This window comes from Watersipora subatra, chromosome 8 (genome assembly GCF_963576615.1).
Source record: "Watersipora subatra chromosome 8, tzWatSuba1.1, whole genome shotgun sequence".
Classification (NCBI taxonomy): domain Eukaryota; kingdom Metazoa; phylum Bryozoa; class Gymnolaemata; order Cheilostomatida; family Watersiporidae; genus Watersipora; species Watersipora subatra.
The window spans coordinates 53287772-53309785 of record NC_088715.1 but is presented as its reverse complement, the minus strand read 5'-3'; the positions used below and the strand labels follow the sequence as shown (position 1 = coordinate 53309785).

At 31.6% G+C, this 22014-nt stretch overlaps 1 protein-coding gene across 1 annotated transcript in view; it reads left to right on the top strand.

Moving 5' to 3' along the window:
- LOC137402729 (MFS-type transporter SLC18B1-like) overlaps nucleotides 1–21109 on the top strand; it is a 42569-nt gene extending 21460 nt beyond the window's left edge. The window contains exons 7-9 of the mRNA XM_068089234.1: nucleotides 17483–17578; nucleotides 19033–19204; nucleotides 20888–21109. Of these exons, the coding sequence (XP_067945335.1) occupies nucleotides 17483–17578; nucleotides 19033–19204; nucleotides 20888–21109 (490 nt within the window). The remainder of the gene's footprint in view (nucleotides 1–17482; nucleotides 17579–19032; nucleotides 19205–20887) is intronic.
- Nucleotides 21110–22014: the final 905 nt, after the last annotated feature.

The following is a 22014-nucleotide window of genomic DNA, read 5'->3' as shown; positions in this document are numbered from 1 at the left end:
ATATATACTGTTAGAATAGGATAAACAACACATACGCACGCACGTCCGTATGTACATACATACATACATACATGCATACATGTATGCATACATGCATGCATACATGCATACATGCATACATGCATACATACATGCATACATACATACATACATGCATACATACATGCATACATACATGCATGCATACATACATACATGCATGCATACATACATACATGCATACACACATACACGCACGCACATACATACATACATGCATACACACATACACACATACACACACATACATACATACATACACACATACACACATACACACATACATACATACATACATACATACATACATACATACATACATACATACATACATACATACATACATACATACATACATACATACATACATACATACATACATACATACATACATACATGCATGCATGCATACATACATACATACATACATACATACATACATACATACATACATACATACATACATACATACATACATACATACATACATACATACATACATACATGCATACATACATACATACATACATACATACATGCATACATACATACATACATGTGTATAACTCAGTATATTTATATATTCATTTATATATTAATACTAGCTGTGCTACTCGGTGTTGCCCGGGTAACAAAAAATCTTTGGACAGAAAATTGATTTGTATTTAACATATAACAGCATTTCCCGCTCTAACTTTCAAACGACATACCATGAGCAAAGTGTTTTGTGTATTTGGAATAAAATTAAGAAAGAAAATAAAAACAACTGTAAAAGTTTTCAAACTTTTTCAAACAACTCTAACTTTCAAACTTCTTATCATGAGAAAAAGATTTTCAAACATTGTAAATATGAAAGTTCACAACTTTCATCAACGTATAGCTTTTAATAACGTACAGTGGAACCTGTTTTAGCGGAAATGTTCTAGCTTTTCTAACCGAGTTTTTTGAGATCTGAAACAATTGTTCCAATTAAAATAAAATTCTGTAGATTTTAATCCGTTACAAGGAGAAAAACTTGGGTAAATTCGGAGATATACTTTGGTAAAGTATTTTTTTCAACATTTTACACTGTAAGCTGTACTGTATAATGCATAATATCAATAAAAACGGGTATAAATAGATTGTGCTTAATTTTAATAAAATGTTTTATATTTATGATGATGGAAAAAGAAAGCAAAAGTAAACATTTTGTATGTTTGGCTTTTAAAACATTCAAAGCATTTAAGGTTAAAATACAACACTAAAAATTGCAAAAATAGATAATGAAACAGAAAAAAATGCAACAGATAGTTACATCAAAAATCATTTGAAAAAGAAAGTATAAACAGCAATGGCCTGTTTACTTTACATCTTTAAAGGAGACTCATCCTCCAAAACAGTTTAAGGTAACTCGACTGGAAGGGTTATCCTCCTTGCAAAATTCTTTGATAGAGGAGGCGTCGTCTCACATGGTTTCGGCTTTTTTGTAAAATATTTATGAAGCGTAAAATGCTTATCCATTTCCAAGCATTTCTAGAGCTTTGCTAATTGCGATGCGCATGTCCAGTTTAGTCGAGAACCGAATTTACGTTTAAGCTCCGAGGCAAACAAATCTCCAAATCTTTGGTGACAAACCTAAGGCTAAAATAATTAGCACCTGCATGCTGCATATTTTATATGAAAACACATTTGATCACTTTGGCGTTCTATATCAGTGGTCAAAGATCCGGATAAAACACTCGTCGTTGCGAAAATTGTTGTGAGTTCAAATCTATCATGTTGTGGTAAATCAAGATTTTAAGATCTATAGCCGGAAAACTGACAGATATACGATATACGATATACGATATACGACATAGGACACACAGACATACTTTGATATAGGTGTATATATATATATATATGTATATATGCACAACTAGTGCACATAAATAACTATAGTTTTGGAATAGGTTTAAAATTATTTGTGATTTTCTATATATATAGACATATATATGTATGTATACATATACTCACATATATACACATATACATAATTTATATACACATATAAATATTTATATACATACATATATACAAATATTTATATACATATATATATATATATGTATATAAATATTTATATACATATATATACATATATATATATATATATATATATATATATATATATATATATATATATATATATATATATATATATATATATATGTACTCACGCTACAGAAAGTACTGTTTCGGCTATTGAAGCCTCATCAGTGCAGCTCAGAGCTTAGGCAAGGGACACAAAACCCATTACCAATGAGAGTTGACTTTTTGCCATGAAACAACTAAGCTGCCTCACAGACCTCAAGGACGTCAATGTGCTGGCCTCAGAGTGCTCAAATCAGAAATGTGATGAGCTTTGCACAAAGGCAAATAGTGCCGCACCTCTCACAGAATGCTCAACCAAACCGAAGTGAGGGAGCATATACTATATGTATGCTATACAAATATACATACATATATATATGTATGTATATTTATATATATAAATATATATATATGTCTATTATACATTTGTGTATATACACATGTTCATATGCATGTGTATTTATAAACAATATAAAAGCATGTATACATGAAGTATATATGCAATAATATATTATATGCTTGTATATATATATATATATATATATATATATATATATATACATATATATCCATATTTCCAGAGTTAGGAGTTGAATAAATATATACCAGTTAGGAGGTTTCGGAATATAAGGGATTAGGAGTTAACGCAAATATATAAGGGTAAGCCTCCTATATGGTCTAATTTATTTATATTGTAGATATATATATATATATATTCACCTCCTAATTATTATATATTTTTATGGAAATTTTAGGAGAATATGGTATTATACATATATATTCATCGCCTTATCATACTTTGTATATATGTATACTAGAAAAACTGTCAAAACTTGGACGTCTAGATGGTTGTTGTAAATTACATATCAATTTGAAGGTAAAATAATTCATACCTCATAATAATGATTACCAGTTAGCAGATTGCTACAAATTACACATAAATTAGAATGTTACCATTGTAACTTATGTAATAGTTACAATGGAAACATTACATAGCATGGCATAGCTTACATACCCTTTAGTAAGATGCCGTAACTTATATCATTTAGGAGTTTGCTATAACTTGTTTCTTTGAGAGGCTGCTCTGATTTACATATAATAAAGTATGTTGCTATAACTTATAGATCACTTGAGAAATTGCTATAATTTGAATTTTACATAGTTGGTAGCAATTATCTATATATCAGTGAGGAGGCTGCTATAAGTTATATATTATTTAGAAGGCTGCTGCTATTTATAAATTGTTTTGGAGGTTGCTATAACTTACATATCATTGCAGAGGCTGCTATGAGTTACATATAATTTAGGATGATGCTATCACTTATAGATCACCTAATACCTTGCTATAATTTGAATTTTCCATAGTTGATAGCTATTATTTATATATCAGTTAGGAGGCTGCTATGGATTATATATTAATTAGGAGGCCGCTGATATTTATATATCATTTAGGAGGTTGCTATAACTTACATACCATTGCAGAGGCTGCTATGAGTTACATATAATTTAGGATGATGCTATCACTTATAGATCACCTAAGACCTTGCTATAACTTGAATTTTCCATAGTTGATAGCAATTATTTATATATCAGCTAGTAGGCTGCTATGAATTATATATTAATTAGGAGTCTGCTGCTATTTATATATCATTTAGGAGGTTGCTATAACTTACATATCATTGCAGAGGTTGCTATGGGTTACATAGAATTTAGGATGTTGCTATGACTTATAGATTACGTAAGAGTTTGCTATAATTTGAATTTCATTTAGATGTTAGCTACTATTTATATATCAGTTAGGAGGCTGCTATGAATTGTATATTATTTAAGAGGTTGCTGCTATTTATATATCATTTAGTAGGTTGCTATAACTTATTTATTTGTTATTATTACTTAACAAACATAATTTATATACTAGTCAGAAGGTTGCATGAAACTATACAACTTGTATCTTATAGCGATATACCTTTCACATATGTAAAAAGCTATTTAACTTAAATATAGGTTCTAGAGGTACCTATGACGTATACAGTGTACATACTTCAGAAGGCTATGATCGATTATGTACTATGTTAAGAAGATAGCATAACTTGCACACATTAGCTAAGTAGCCATAAAACCTTGTTCTCTTTTAGCAACTTATACGCATAATGACTTCTCTGACTTATGACATATCAGAAAAGTAACAAAATTATCTAAAAACACTCACAACATTTTACTATAGAATCTACTATATCTTTGTGCCTACTGGTGCGATCATGAGTTGTGGGCAAACCGGCCTCTGTTGCACATTTCCAAGTATTTTTTTCTGAAATAATTTAATTGTTGTTAAAACTTACATATTGTATAATATGTTAAACTTTAAGGTAAGATTCCATAAATGTGTATATAAAACAACAACAGCCACCATGCTTGATACCAAAAAATTCAACTAGTCAAGTACCATAGAATGGTTGTTGCTTAGTCGCCAAACGGAGTAAATTTATTCAGACCTCAAGTTTAATGCGATATTACAAAAGCATCAACAACAAGAAGACCCTTCTGCCAGTTTAATTTTGCTGCTTCTTGAGTAACTTGTGGGCTCGGGCGTAAGACATCATTATAATTTTCAAACACCATTTTCTTTTAACAGTATACAGCTCTGACATTGTTGGTAGTTTGCCTAAATCTTCCAATCATGGCTTCTTGAACTCTCCATTTTCTTTTAGGCTGCATAACTTTCTGCTAACTAAAATAAACAAATAATGTAACTCAATATTTATAAATATGGTCCATATTATAGTTTCTTATTCAGTCACATATCGCTGCTGCACTGCATACAAAAACTTAAAAAAATTAGTTGGAAACAATGCATGGGCGCAACTCAGTTACTGTGATTGCTAAAATGAAACTCACACATTTTTCCTTGCTGTGCATATTATCTACAGTAATAATATGATTTACTTGCACAAAATACTTAGTTACTCAATCTAACATACAATAACAACAATGTCTTTCTATTCATCTTAAGCCACTCTTAGAACGTTAAGTAAAAACATTTTTCCACTCGGGGATGGAACCTGGAGAGTCAGGTTGCAAAACCGGCGCAATACCACAACACCATAAGTTGGGTAGATTCTAAACAACCCCATTGTGTCTATGTAGAACCCAGGAAAAAAATTAATGTCACATAGAAAGCCAATCAAAATGCAATAAAATTCTATCTTGAGGGCATTTTCGCTTTTAAAAACTTCTTTTTGACTGCAATTTATTGTTAGCGATGATCAGTCGGGCTGAACCTACCACGGCACCAAATTTTTTCTAACTTTAGATCTCTCGACTTTTGGTGGTTTTATTGATCAATAGTAATACTGAGTCCTATTATTCACATTTTACTAGTAATAATAATGCCCTGAACTGTCAAGAAATTGATAAAACATTCTACTCAGACACATTCAATTAAATTTGGAAAATGACCCAAAAAAAGTTATTTCTTATTGTGTAGTGAATTTCTGAGTTTTTTAGTTAATCCAGCAGAATACCTGGCATAATTACTCAACATTTTGCTTGAATAACTAGTTCAATGGGATTATGGAGGATTAGGTTTTACTTTGATCATTCGAAATAAATATGAAAATTCTTTGTCTTGCAATACAGGTCTGTTGTAAAAATTAGCTCAGTTGATTAAATACTCTGGAGCGGCGAGCGGAAAAACTAAAATTTGGTTTGGTAACTAGTTTTACCAACATACATGTAGGGCAGAGTACTGACAGCAAAAACTGAATAGAACATGGTGTTTAATTAAAATGTAATATAAAAAAACGTTTTATTTTGTTTTGGTAAGTTTGCAGCAAAAATGTTTATTTTGCACCTAAAATATTATTTTGCTCCAAATACTTTACGAAACAAGTGGTAATACCTTTATTGATGCAAATTGTACTGAAATTATATTTGCTACGAGCACCAATGGAAGTCAAAATAAGTAATAAAATTCTTACAGACCTTTTAAAAAACAATGGCCTTTGCTGCTACAAAACAGTGAGTAGACCCATAGGAAAAGAAGTATATGTTTTTATACTGCTAAAAATACCTATGGCTCAGAAATCAGTTTTGAAAAGAGCAATGAATTATAATATGCATTGGCATAATGTTGTGATGGCTAGGAAACAAAGCTGGGTCTTGCACATGAGGGTAATTTAGCTAATTTAAATAGATTTCCTACACTATCTAATTGAAAGCATCAATGCAAAATCTAAATACATGTAAATACTTACTAGCCATAGTACAGAGTGACCTTTTATTGTTGGTCCACATAGCATCCGTCCGCTTTGAGCATCTTTAAATTCTATTAAAGTGGATTTCATTATGAGCTCCCTTTGACATTTTAAAGTATTAAAATGGGCAAACACAAATTGCATTTTCAGAGAACTATTCAACTGAAGTCATATGCCACAAAAATTTATCTACGTCGGTTGTAGAATATTCTATAAGTGCTAACACTACATTTGTTTTAATTTTTAAAGTTGACACCAATAAGTGAGCAAATTATGTAGCTTATTAGTAAAACTTTTGTTAACATCAGCAAACAAACCGCATACATGCTGCCCAATACCGAAGGCCAAAAATAATAATATATATTGCTATTTATATTTTTACCAATAGTTTTGCAGTTTTGTCTTTGTATTGCAATTCATATGCAACCTATTGTATTTCAGGTTTGAGCAACTATGAGTTTTAGTAGTGTTCTGACCCTTCCTATCAGGTGGTTTCAACATTTTGAGGTAACAATGAAAAGCCATGAGTGGAATTTATAACAAACTATTAAAAGCAAGTCATTGCGCAACTTCAGCAGCATCTTATATATATCATTCGCCAAACTCATTGTCTTGAATTATCAAAGTTCATCAAATCATTCAAAAAGAAATACAAATAATTGTACCACTAATTATTCTATAGCTTAAAAAATAGAGAAAACATAATATTATCATGTTTTATTAGTTTTTTTGAGGCGTTGACTAATGTTCTAAAAAAAGAATCAAGGAGATTTACCCACTAGGAGCTGAGATATAGCCAGCCAAACACAGGTCTATCTAATAACGAATCAGAGGAAAACCCTTCGAAAATCTGGAGATATATGACATATGAAATCGACTTATTGGTCATGTGCCGGTTTTGCGCACCCTTACCACCATTACGTATAATGATTGTTTTAGGCTATGAGATGTGAAACGCTTCTCGCGATAGTAAAGAATTTACAGACTAGCTCTGGCTTCTCAGAAAAATCAAGCAAACATTGTGTGGTAAAGGCATTTGCCCACAACCCCTCGCCATGATTTTTCAAAACAGAAGAGCAGATTTTGACTATTGTGCTTCAAATTTCAACTCGATCTCTACGGATCTGCTCCGAAGATCCTTTGTTCAACGGACAGCCTGTGTATAGTCTACATGCGACATCCGCGATTTGCAGTTTGTTTAGAATAAGAAATGGGATTGTGGATTTTTGTTCATTCATCATTTTTCTACTGTGTACCTACTGCAGCATTCAGTAGATTATCATGATTATCGTCACTATTAACAGACGGTAAGTTCACTACAGCCATAATTTTAAAAAAGAATAACTTGACCGTGTTGCTCTTGCTGTATGAAAAGAAAACGATAACTTTTGATTTGATTTTTCTATTTATCTATTATCGTATCTATAATTATTTTTATGATTAATATAATAATCATAATGCATATTATACAAAATAATAATATAACTGCGTATGGAATAAATGATGTAACTAATATAATTTGTACAAAAGTCCAATTGATAACCGAGATTAATGATTGATTTAATTGATTCCATTTATTAGCTATAGTTAAAAAATCTGAACAGCGCTAAAGATGAGTCTGAATAAGGAAGCTAAATGGGAGAACAACAAAACTGAGCTGAACTAGTAAGATAGCAAAATGTTGCGAAATAATAGATGCGTTTAATCATTTTATGCTAAAACTAATCTACACGTCAGAAGGACTGGTTCGGAATTCTCAGAGTAATGATAGTTAGGCTCAATTTGATTGTTCTATACTTCCAGGAATTAAACCAATTAAAAGGCCGTGATTGTTATAGGAGAGCACATTAGTTGGTTTAATTGACCAATGGCACACAAGTCGATTTCATATGTCATATAATGATGATTACCAAAACGCTTATGTTTTTTGGTAGACTTGGGTTTGGCTGGCTATATCTCAGCTTCTGGTTGGTCAATCTCCTTGAATCTTTTTTTAGAACATCAGTCAACAAACACCTCAAGATAAATAATAAAGCATAATAATATTATGTTGTAGTACAAGACCTTTTATGGTATTGACAGTGTTGTCCGAAGATTTCCCTGTAAAATTACCCTAAACTCATGAAGCAATTTGAAATTTTTGTTTAGGACTTTTCAATCTAAAAAGAAACATTTTTTCTTTCTGATTTTCAAATTAGTTAGTGCTACTATAGCTTTCGCAAGTACATCCAGAATTGAAAAACAGAGAATTACTTATTTTGATGACATTATTGATGATTGTTGATGACCGATTCAGATTTTAGTGATTACACATACTGTATAATTAAAGTAGCAGCTCCAATAGTGACTCTAATGGTGGTCAAAGTAATAGTTTCGTAAGAGTAAGGAACATGGCAAAGCATCGTTTTTCGAGCTTCGAAGTGATCGTAGCTTCACATAGCTTTAGCAATGCACGAAGTAGGAATGTATTAAGTTTTTCGAATATTACTATTTTTTAAAGTGTTGGAAAAATAAAATCTATAACAAAAGTGGTTTAGATAGAATTTGAAGCTAATAAAAGTTGAACATATACTATGAAGCGCAATCGACAATTTTTGCCACTATAATTGGAAGGGTTAAAAACTGCAGTGCCATGGCATTCAAACAAAGGTTTTACAGTAATCTTATTCCTTATAAACTTTGTGAAATAAAACTTTTATTAATGTGGCGCGTTCTTGTGTAAATTAACCGTTAATCAGCAACATACTCCCTTCAAGAAAGCGTCCAGCTGTGCTTCGTACCATTTTCCATCTGGCAGATATAGTGCTTGGATGCGGTGACCAGGTTTCTACCAAAATAAGCAAAACAATTTGAATAGCCTAAACAGATGTTATGCAGATTAAAACTTGATGCAAAAGATGCCTGATGTTTTTAGGTTTTCCAGCAAATCCGTGTCCATACCTCCCATTACTAAAATTCCATGAAGCAGTAATATTTTACCTCATGCGATATTCTTCTACAAAATTGAAACATAGATTTTAAAGCTTCAACAATTTAAAGGGTTTCATTTACTCCAGTCACCTACTTATGACTCAGCCTCTAGTTTAAATCCGTATCAAATTACGACTAAAATGCATCAACTTGTTAATTACAATGAAAATAATACATTATCATAACTTTATACTGCCCTAAGCAAGCAAAACGCCCTATCTGACAAGTTTTTCAAAATTCACTTTTTTGTGCTTATATGTAATTTAGGTTGAGATCTAACATGTCTCGAAATTTCATATATCTGAGACCACCAGAAATAGCACTTTTCACAATGTGCAAAACGCCCTATCCACATTTACCACACATAAAGTGGCAATCAAAGCGCTCTATCTGCAGATACAGCGTTTTGATTGGCCTGAACATACACAAAGTTGGACATTATGAGCAGCATTATGTAATCAAAGAGTATATAAACAAAGGGAAGCAAAACTGAAGGATATATATTTGGTTGTTTTAAGGCAGCTCATACAAGCTAGTGCACTTCTAAGTGCTCAATCTTATTGCTATATTTTTTATCATAATATATTTATTATGACAGGACGATATCTAAGTGACAAAAGTCTCGATTTAAAAATCAACTCAGAGATTTGATGAAAAATTTGTTTTAATTACATATCCATTGAAGGTTTTGCTTTTTTAAAATACTAACATTATTGCACTCAGTTGTTTGTTTTAAATTATTTTCAATAAAAGCGTTTGATCTTTTTTAAACTACTATTTTACTTACTCCTTTCATTGCATAACATCAGGTTTGAAGGATACCTAGATCTTTGATCATCTCTTAACTTTGGAGCTGAATATGGCTATTACAGGGCTTTAATCCAGATGTTGACTGGATGAGTAATAGGAATTGCAACATATATCATTTTGTTGACTAATTGCGGATTAATATCAGAATTTAAACTTGTAATCCTTTGATAATCCAGTCATGGCAAATGGTCTTGTGGCAAACTAACAATGAGAAACCAGTACAATTAAGCAATGAATAGGCCCTATCTGCTGTGATAGGGCGTTTTGATTGCCTAGTGCCAGCTTAGTAAATTGTCAATTTAAGCAAACAAAATGCCCTAAGTGAAATAACTCCTTTGATTTTAAAGTTTCACAAAAAAGTTTTTCGCTAAAGGTTGTTGGATATCTCACCATAATAAATAAAAAAACAACTGAAATACTGCTAATACTGATGCCAGGCTCGACCAAATCGCGTTTGTACTTTGGCTGAACAATTTACAAATATCAAGATACGACGTTTTGCTTGCTCAGGGCAGTATAGTATATTAATAATTCTGCCTGTTTGGTGCTATCAATCAGCTAACACTACTAATCAGAATAAAAAGCATCCATAATTATTTTAATGCTTTTTAAAAAGTTACAAAAGTTAGGAGCATCGACAGAGTCACAGATATTCATCAATTGCTGGCTACCATGCTATATGTTACCATAATTATTTTAATGTGTGTCGGTTAATCTCACAAAGCTACCCTCGTGTATAATTACAAAGTTATCCTTTTATGAAAATTAGGAATCATTTTATTCTTTTAGCATTATAAAGTTGGGGTTTCTTGACCTTTTTAACTTGACAATATTACGATCCTGTAATTAAGGCAGTAAAGTCCAAATCCAAAATAGCTGCGAAAACCTACGCATTGTTGTTTGCCGTCGCAATTTGATGACATGAGTAAGTTGCTTAGAAATAGTATTTAAAGTGGCTCGCCCTAAATATCAAAATAGGCCACTACCGATCTAACCTTTTGCATTGGTATTGAGGTGAAGTAAAATACTTTTCATGATGCCTTTTCACTATAATATGGTACAATTAATTCAATGACAAAATTGGAGAAAGTAATATAAAACAATTGTGACAAACAAATATACCAATTGTGACATGCTTAGTCTGTTATTCTGCTGCTGCAAAACCCTAAATGGCTAGACACGTGAAAAAAGCAAAAAGTTTAGCGGCTACCATCTCGCTAGAAGGTTGAACTTATGTGATAAGTCTTTAGATTGTGGAGGAATGAGAGGTTGACTTTATTCTTACAATCTATTTAATCAATTGACTAGCATGCAAGAAGATAGCAAGCCATGCCACATTAGGAGAATGAGTCACTAAGCACAAACCACAATTGCATAAGTACATAGGTCATTTCTGCTAGTGAGAAGACCTGGGAGAATAAGACCACAGTATGCAATTCTGTACAGATTTTATTACTGCAGTTATAATTGTGATGCAATACTTCTAATAGAGTGAAAAGCAAATGAGCTGCCAACCGCAACCTCCTTCATTATAAAGTTACAAAGAATAGGAATAACAACAATAGCTTTCATTTGGAGGCTGAGGCTATTGAGAAGTAGAAAGTGAATTAGCTAAGCAGGCAATAGTAGAACACACATAATAAGAGCATAGGCATCATGATTGACGTGTATGCAGGCAATGAATTTATGTACAATTTCACTACCAAATTTTTTAGCAAAGCTAGACACCTTTGGCTAAAGAGTGCTAGATATAGGTCAAAACAAGCCAGTGACAAATTTCATGTTATGCATCCTTGTTTGGACACTTTATTTCTAAAGTGTTTAATGCATTGGAAGTTTAACATAAAAGTGTGCCAAGAATGCACAAAGAACATTGACAGCAATAACCACATAGTACTGGCAGCAATAACTGCATAGAACATGCTGTTTAATTAAAATGTAACATAAAAATAAACGTTTTAGTTTGTTTTGGTAAGCTTGCAGCAAAAATGTTTGTTGTGCACATAAAATACTGTTTTGCTCCAAATACTTTACGAAACAAGTAATAATAACTTTATTGATGCAAGTTGTACTGAAATTATTTTTGCTACGAGCACCAATGGAAGTCAAAATAAGTAATACATTTCTTACAGACCTTTTAAAAACAATGGCCTTTGCTGCTACAAAACAGTGAGTAGACCCATAGGAAAAGAAGTATATGTTCTTATACTGCTAAAACTACCTTTGGTTCAGAAATCAGATTTAAAAAGAGCGATGAATTATTATAAGCATTGGCAAAATGTTTGTGATGGCTAGGAAACAAGGCTGGGTATTGCACATGCTGGTAATTTAGCTAATGTAAATAGATTTCCTACACTACCTAATTGAAAGCATCAATGCAAAATCTAAATACATGTAAATACTTACTAGCCATAGTACAGAGTGACCTTTTAATGTTTGTCAACATAACATCCGTACCGCTTTGAGCATCTTGAAATTATATTAAAGTTGCTTTCATTATGAGCTCCCTTTGACATTTTAAAGTATTAAAATGGGCAAATACAAGTTGCATTTTCCGAAAACTTTTTAATTCAAGTCATATGCCACAAAAAATTCCTCTGCGATGTTTGTGGTATATTCTAAAAGTGCTAACACTACATTTGTTTTAAATTTTAAAGTTGACACCATTAATTGAGCAAATTATGTAGCTTATTAGTAAAACTTTTGTTAGCATCAGCAAACAAACTGCATACATGCTGCCCGATACCGAAGGCCAAAAATAATAATATATATTGCTATTTATATTTTACCAAGAGTTTTGCAGTTTTTTTATTGTATAGCAAATTGTATAAAACCTACTGTGTTTCAGGTTTGAGCAACTATAAGTTTTAGTAGTGTTCTGACCCTTCCTATCGCGTGTTTTCAACATTTTGAGGTAATAATTAAAAGCCAGGAGTTGAATTTCTAACAAACTATTAAATGCAAGTCATTGCGCAACTTCAGCAGCATCTTATATATATATCATTTGCCAAACTCATTGTCTTGAATCATCAAAGTTCATTAAATCATTCAAAAGGAAATACATACATTTGTATCTCTAATTCTTCTATAGCTTTACCCTTTTACTGCCACCCATGTACAAATTAAGCTACCGGCCTACCGCCAGCCATTTCACCGAAAATTGCCAATTTAGCTTCATGATATGTATACAATTTTGTTTCAACTTCAAAGTTTATCTAGAAACTTTTTGTAATATATTTTATTTTGCTAAAATGTTAACATATAGTGCTATGCAAAAATCAATGTACCTTCACTTTGTGCATTGCTAAAGCTATGTGAAGCTACGATCACTATGAAGCTAAAACTATGCTCTACAATGTCCCTTACACTTACAAAACTATTACTTTCACTATCATCAGAGTCACTGCTGCTACTTTAATTATCTGTGTAATCACAAAAATCTGAATTTGAATTGGCTATAATGTCATCAACATAAGTAATTATCTGTTTTCTGACTTGCGCAATACTTAACAAAACTTACACAAAAAACGTCCATTTTTATTTTGAAAATTCCCAAAAAAAATTTGAAACTGCTTGGTTATCTTAGACTAATCTTTTAGAGAAATCTTTGGATTGCACTGACAATACCATAAAAGTTTTAAAATCATTGGTTATGTTTTCAACGGATAATAAAATAAGGTGACCACGCAATTGTTGGAAAATTCGCATGAATGTGCATACGGCAGTCGCTGATAGATTTAGCATAAATTCGCATACGGTAGGGTAAAAGTAAAAACAAACAAAATATTTGTCAATCTCCTGCCTCTAAACATGATATCTCAAATCTGATAATTACTCTCAGTGTTGGCTGAGTAACTAAAAGTGGTAATGGGTAACCATAGAAAACTATTCATTTTATATAATTATGCAATTGCTAAGCAATTGCTACCATGACTCATAAAGACTAAGAAGAGATATAATAAATCTTTCTGCTATGCTACATTCCTTTGATTGGTTTGCACTATTTATATTATGTAATCTGCCAATAATAGAATAATAGAACACAAAAGTAGCATAATGGTTTATGTAAGCGTTTGAAATAATACAGTGCCTATAAAAATTGACAACTTTTCTTACTGAAGCTATGGCTATATCAAATTATCCCACTAATTTTTGGCTTGCATGTATAATGTGCTATTTTACAGCAACTTATTGCAATATCGCATACCTTTATTTGATGTCTGCAAATCAGTCTTTGGTGTGGGTCATCAATGCTTCTCATCCAGCAGTTATCTATAACTAAAGCGTCATTGATTATTTGCAACTATACAAAGAAAAACTACTTTTGGGCATGCTGTTACATTCTTCCGTCAGGTATACATTTGCTAGTTACAGCAAAACTTTGTACAGTATATTTTGTGTTGGTGAATTTAAAGTTTTGCTTATCATAGTAACTTTGCCAAAACGTCAAACATTACTACATTTCAAAATACAATCTTACTGATATAATGTTGTATAGTTTGTAATCTATAATTATGTATATGTTCAAAAATATTATAAAATTCGGTAGATGAAACCTTGATTATTTTGACATATTTTTTATGCAAACCAACGTGTAATTAGCAACATACCTTTTCTAGAAAAGAACATCCAACTTTGTCTAATACTCTCTGCCATCTGATGAATATACTGGCAATAATGCTTACCAAGTTTCTACAAAAAATGAAAAGATAATTCAAATAGCATAAACAGATATACAAACCAAAATGAATGCAAAATACACATTTTAGTTCACTGGTTATAGGTTATTTTGGCAAACTTGAATGTCTGCCTCCTACTACTGAAGCTCTATAAAACAGCTAAGCTCTTAATTACTACACAATTACTACACAAAATTCAAACTAAATACTAAAAGTTTTAAAATTCAAAGGCTGCATATACCCCACTTACTTGCTTATGCCTATGCATGTACTACTATTACTTACAAAATCATAACAGAAATACGCAAACTCTGACTATTCATGATAACAATAATACAATAACATAATGATCATGTTATTCTAATAACAGTTTTGACTGTTGGTAGAACCACATTAATAACTTTACTTATCATTATAAAAAAGCATCAACAATTATTATAATAATCACTGAAAATAGATTAAAGTTGGAGAATTAACTGATTCACTAAAATAACTATTAATTGTAAGCTGGCGTGTCTGTGTTGATGCTACAAAACTGAACATTCGTGTAACAATAATAAAGTCCAAAATTATGATTTTACAAAAAGTTTTGATATTCTCCTTTATGGTATTATAATGCTGACCTTTCTTGACTTTTCTATGCAGAACAATATCAGCAGTTGGATGACATAAATGGGTGTAAAAAATATATCAAACGTGTTCTATGCTACATTCCTTAAAAATTATAATAATTGAAACATACTTTTTTCACGCTAGTCCTATTTCAATATTAAATAAAATTTATACTGCTTTTCTACAACTGTATGTTTCAAGTAAATAAACTGTAAATTGACTAAAATAACATGAACAACTTACCAAATGTGACATGTTCCCTTACATGTAGCTATTCCACTGCTACCAAGCTCTAGTAGACTACATGGGTGAAGAACTAGTAGTCCTAACAGCCACAGCAACATTATAACAGCCACATCTCTCTAGCTGTTATATACTGTGGTTATACTTTTGCCACTCTACTTCAATAAATTTAAAAAATCAATTCTTTGACTAAAAACCCATCTCTCAGGTATTGCGTTCGGATGCAAAGTTTCAAAAAAAGATTTATTTTGTAGCTGGATGCAACGGCAGCGAAAATATGAATTGTACTGATTATAGACTTATTTAAACTTTTACTACAGCCATGCTTAAACATCAGTTGAAACCATAATGTGCAATTATTGTGAATTTTCACAAAAAGAGCAGATCAATGAGAAACCTTGCAAAAAAAGGGAGTGCTTAAATGGCAGTCTTGAAAACCATAAAGAGGGTCAGCAAATAAATTGTAATGTATTGTAGTTTGTTAATATACAACTTTATTTCTCAAATCTAATAAAGCTATCATGAATATTAGCAAAACTGACTGTATCCGACATAGCTGCTAAATCCTTGTATTGGCTAATGCTTAGTCATAAACTTATTGCAATATGTTTTTAAATAGATTGTGCTATTAACTGAAACGATACCAAAACGATTAAAAGTAAGAATATTTTAAAATTGATATATGCCTCCTAGTTCCATATATAAGAGCCTCCTAGAGTTTATAATTTATTGATAGAAAATTACACATTTTTGTTGGAGTTGTCTCCTCTTTTCCATATATATGAGTATAGATATATAAGGCAATTATTGGAATCATGTTTAAAACACTTCTATAGGGTTGTTAAGCACTATAAACACTGCTAGAATTAGGAGGCTCCCTGGACGCCTCCTAATTTTTCAGAGCCTCCTAACATGGATTATATATTGATAGAAGCCTCCTAGTTGGGAAATATAGTTCTCTATATATATATATATATATATATATATATATATATATATATATATATATATATATATATATATATATATATATATATATATATATATATATATATATATATATATATATATATATATATATATGCTTGTATATATGTGTATTTTTGGAATGGTCGGCGTTGCATGGCATTAAAATCAGCTTACAAACAGTGAGAGGTAATGTAGCTGCCTTTCACATGCCATTAGCTTGGCACATGGCCAATGGCTAAGTTGAGTAAGCTTTTAATAAAAGCCTTGAGAGCAGGCATAAAATTATGTTTTGCCGTAAGGGGAGCAGCAGGTTATTTTCACACACATAGCAACATATATCGCCCAATGAATACATTAATCTTGCTTAGCTCAATGGTTTAGCATATTATCTGGAAAATGAAAAGTTCAGGGATAATAACCACCATGGAGCAAATACTACTTTCCTAATTTTAATAGCTATAGCTGGACACACCAACGACAGAGTTTGAAATATATATATATATATATATATATATATATATATATGTATATAGATGTATGAGTTTATAATTGTGTATATATATGTATATATTTGTGTGCATATGTGTGTTTGGGTTTGTTCATATGAAAAATTTATAATGTTTATAAATAAATGGTAAAGTATAATTTGAAATAACCAAAAACACCTGAAACATGAGAAAACTTGAGAACCACATTGACCAAGCGAATAAATATTTTTATCAGCAAACATGAATACTTATGAACATTTGACTATAATGCAAAGGTAGTTGCAAAAGCATCATTTATGTATTTCAGGTACTTTGTGTTGTCTGCAACCATGATGGGCATTCTCGCTTGGTTTGCTCCATCTTTTTACATTCTTCCATTCTCTATGGCTCTGCAGCTAGCTAGGTAAGTGTATCTGGCTATTAGAACTCAAGCTTATGTCATTATTGCCGTGTCATTGTCAAGGATAGTTTTCAAACTGTTGCTTACTATCAAAAAAGTTCTTTGACTGTATTTTGACATCTTTTAACGATAAAACTTGGCTTGTTACATATATTTGGGAGTTGTCTTGTCTTGAGTGCTAATAATTTAGTACAGCAGCTTGCCGCTGAGGTTTACGTTTTCTTTTCAGAAAATTGCTAGTTGATCAATGTCACAGATTTGGTCGACAGTTCTTTTTCTCATTTAATTTCTGGAAAACTGTTAATGCCACAGTGTGTAATATTGGTTCAATCAGAGAGTAAAATAGCAAATCTAATAAAAAAATAGAGGTAAACCCAATGGTGCCTGCCCAGGAATTTTTATATTCAATCAGATAGCCTGCAGTTAAAAGTTTAACAGTCTGGTTTTCAAAAACCAGACAAACGTTTAAAACTAAAAATGTTTACCGATCTAGCAGATGGCATAAAGCATGATGTTAGTCTAAAGTGTTAAAGAAGTCGACCAAATCATGTGGAATAGCATACCGTTTACATATTTTTAAAAATACGTACATAAACGCATGCGTGAGCACGCACGCAGACAGCTGAAATTAAAAATGGCCTTTCAAGTTTGCTCATGTAAAATTCAACTAAATACATTTTAAGATAGACTTTCCAAAGATTTTAATCCAAAAGGGTAATTTTTTCATGAACTGAAAACATTTTACTTTATATTTTAAATTTGACATGAAAGGCAAAAATATTTCTACTATAGCACATTTTTATTTGTGCAGGTTTGTTAAGCTATACACCAAAATCTACATTGCAGCAATATGCCATCTTAAACAGAGCACACTAAAAAAATGACATATTAGTGTTTATTTCCTTTCAGGTTGACAAATACATATTTTTAAAAGCAACAGAGTGTCATTGGCTCTGTGATTTTGATGTAAACATTGAATTAGGTCTTAATCTCTCATTTGGTATGCTTTGTAAATTGCTCAAGTCAGCATTCTAAGAACATTTACAGCTTATCAAGCAATGCCTCTGTAAAGGGTAAAGTTTGAAATTACAATAAGCTATATGGGCATGTGTAAATAAATAGTTGTGTCGGCTCCCTACAAATTTAAACAAAGTTATTCAGCATTATTCAGGCTGCCACAATTAGCTAGTATAAGATATTCTTCTACATCAACCGCCACTTTTGCATTTGTGTGAACTTGTGGCAATCTTGGTAGCTTTCCAAATGTTTTATCTTTTGCGCCAGAAAGTTTGTGTTATTTTTTTATTATAGATTCTTTCTTTGGAAACACCTCTGTAATACAATAAGCTGATTATAGCAGTGGCTGTTTATTGGTTTTCAATGAGATAAAGTTCATCCCATCGCTTACCCGCATGAGCTCACAATGTTTTAAAGAACTTGCTAAACATATTCATCAGGTTAGAAGGTTATCCAGAAGACAGTCTGCATACATATGGATTGCTGACTGGACTCATGAACAGCGGCCTCTGTTTAGGCAGCACTTTGGGTCCTGTCTTATCTGGAGTTGTTGCCGACAGTGCCGGTTTTGAGTGGAGCGAGTTTATGGCAGCATCTATAATCACTTTAATGGTTAGTATGTTTAGCAAATACTGCCTCAAGCTAAAGCAGCTTTCAGTTTTTTTCATCCTTCATTGTGGAGTGAAACAACGTAATGAAAAAGAGGGCAGATCGGAACAACAAACATTTGAATAAATTACTCTTGTATGCTAAAATAACACAAACTCCAATGCACAAGTGAGTTTGACTATACTCGTCGCATGCCATTTTCTTCTCTTTATAGAATGTCGTTTTATTAATGTTTACCTGTTTTTTTACCCAGATAAGTATTCCGTAACTTGCACAGACAAGAGCTATTATAAAATGTTTTACTTGTGATTCTGTGTGAATTTAATATTTCCACAATTTGTTGCTGTTTATTATTGAGTTTACAGCCTGCTATGACAAATTATTAAAAAAATGTTGTTATTGATGATTGACAGCTCATGCTGCCAATAAAATAATAATATAATACTCTTGTTAATCGGCCACTAACTGGCAGGTGCTTGGTTAACTTTTGTGTCGAGTGCTTTAAAAATCTGTGACATAAAACAGTCCTTTCAATAGTGCATTCCTCAATGTAGAAGCAGAATTTTACTATTTTGTCACAACTTTCATAGGTACTATTAACAAAGGTTTTTTTATTAAGGTTGTGTGAGTTAAATGTTGCCATAATTTTTTTTTAGAAAACTTGTCTTACCTTGCAAACGTATTCACTGCTATAAAAAGGGTCAACTGAACTAAAAAGCTTGCTTTAAGCAAATAAAGTTTCCCTTTGTATAATTTATTTGTCGATGGTTTTTTGTAAGCCAGCTTTCATTTTTAATTTTAACGGCTGCAAAACTATTGACTTAAATTATTAAAAATAGCAAAAATACTCATTACCAGTGGTCTTTCGTTCATATAAAAATAATTTGAGAACTGCTTCTCATCTTTGCTTGTAAATGTTCCATCTAATACACACACATTCCTTTCATACTTTAGGCAGTAATCAAACAAATTTATAAAAGCGAAAAATTATGAAAAAAGAAATTTTAAAACCAGAGGTAAGAAAATGTTTAATTGTTGTATTCATTGGCAATTTATGTGACAAACCTAATAATTAATGATCTTTTTTGTTACAACTAAAATGAGAGATAAAAACCATCAGTTCTTTTGTTGCTTGATTTTTATTTATCAAATAAAATAAACACCAAATATACTTGTTGAGTGGATAAAAAAAGTAAACATAAAATTGTTTATAAGTAATTTCAATTCATGTAAAAGTATGTTGTGTGTGCATCACAAAAAAATTTGGGAAATTTGGGAAACGGTGCCCTGAGTATTATCAACATTTAATGCAGATTTTGCACAAATTCAAGTGCAAATAAATTTAAAAAGGTTTTTCTCATACCAATCATATTTTGCTTTAAATCAGTGAAAAGATGTATTTGGAAAAAGTGGTATAATTCCTTTGATTAATTAATCTGCAACAAAATTTTTCAAAAACTATTACAGCTCGAAATAAACTATAAGAAACAATTATTTATTTTGTATAGTTGCAAAAAATTATACTCCTTCGTGGTTCAAGCTTTATTTGAAAGCTGTTATAAACTGTAATAATACTATTATATCTAGTTACGTTTAAAAGTAACTCTAGCCTTCTAGAATAAACAGTTTACTTTCAAAACAAAGCAGTTCTATCGTAAAAATTATCGATTTGTAATGTATTCACAGGCGGTTTTTCATGGGAGTTACCTATTCTACCTCAAGTTAACCGATCAACTTTCTGCTCTTGTAATGAATGATCAAAAAACTCTGGACAGTGAGAGTGAAAAGAGTGACCAACCAATGGCAACTATGATAGCCGAAGCCTGCTCTGAGAAGATGAAGTCTTGTCTACGAGAGTCAGTAGTCAGTGCTAAAATGCAACAGCCAAAGATTGAGCTAACTTACTGATGCTGATCATAATTAAGCTTTTGATAGCAAAAAAGTACAAAATAAGACCTAAAACAGCTGTCTGCTGGCTTGTTGTTTGCTTATAATGTTGCACAAAAACCAAACTCTACTGTTTCTATTGAGGAATATCTAAAGAACCTTTGTAGCATCACAATCAATCCTCAACTTCAATAAATTAAATTCGCCAAGTAGCTGTGTATGCATGTATGCGTGTATGCGTGTATGCGTGTATGTGTGTATGCGTGTATGCGTGTATGCGTGTATGCGTGTATGCGTGTATGCATACATACACGCATACACGCATACACGCTTGCATACATGCATTCTTGTATGCGTGTATGCATGTATGTACATACATATGTATGCATATGCGTGTAGATGTATGTATGTGTGCATGCATATGTAGGTATGTGTGCTGTATGCATGCATAAGTGTATTCATTTCTGCATGTAGGTACGTATGCACGTACAAATCTATGTATGCATGTTTGTATGCATATGTGTATGCATATATGTATATGTCTATGTTTGTGTGCATGTATGTTTGTATATACTTATGTATGAATTGGTGTATATATGCATGTATTTATATAATGCATGGGTGTATATACAAAGTTATATGTGGAGTTATATATTGATGCATGAATAATATTCTATTGGCATCTCTACCCAACTAAACAAGGTTTTTTATTGCATGCCAAAATAAACGAACAATATGAAAATGTACAAATCAATTATTATTGAATGAGTTGAATAAGCATGTTTTAAAAATCTGCAATCTAACAGTATTCCAGAAGAATTGGAATAGTGAATTGAAGGTTGTAGTTGCAGCAATTTTACATACTGAAACATACAAAGGTGGATGTCCAGTAGATGTAGTAAATTTTTGTCATGAAATAGAAAAGA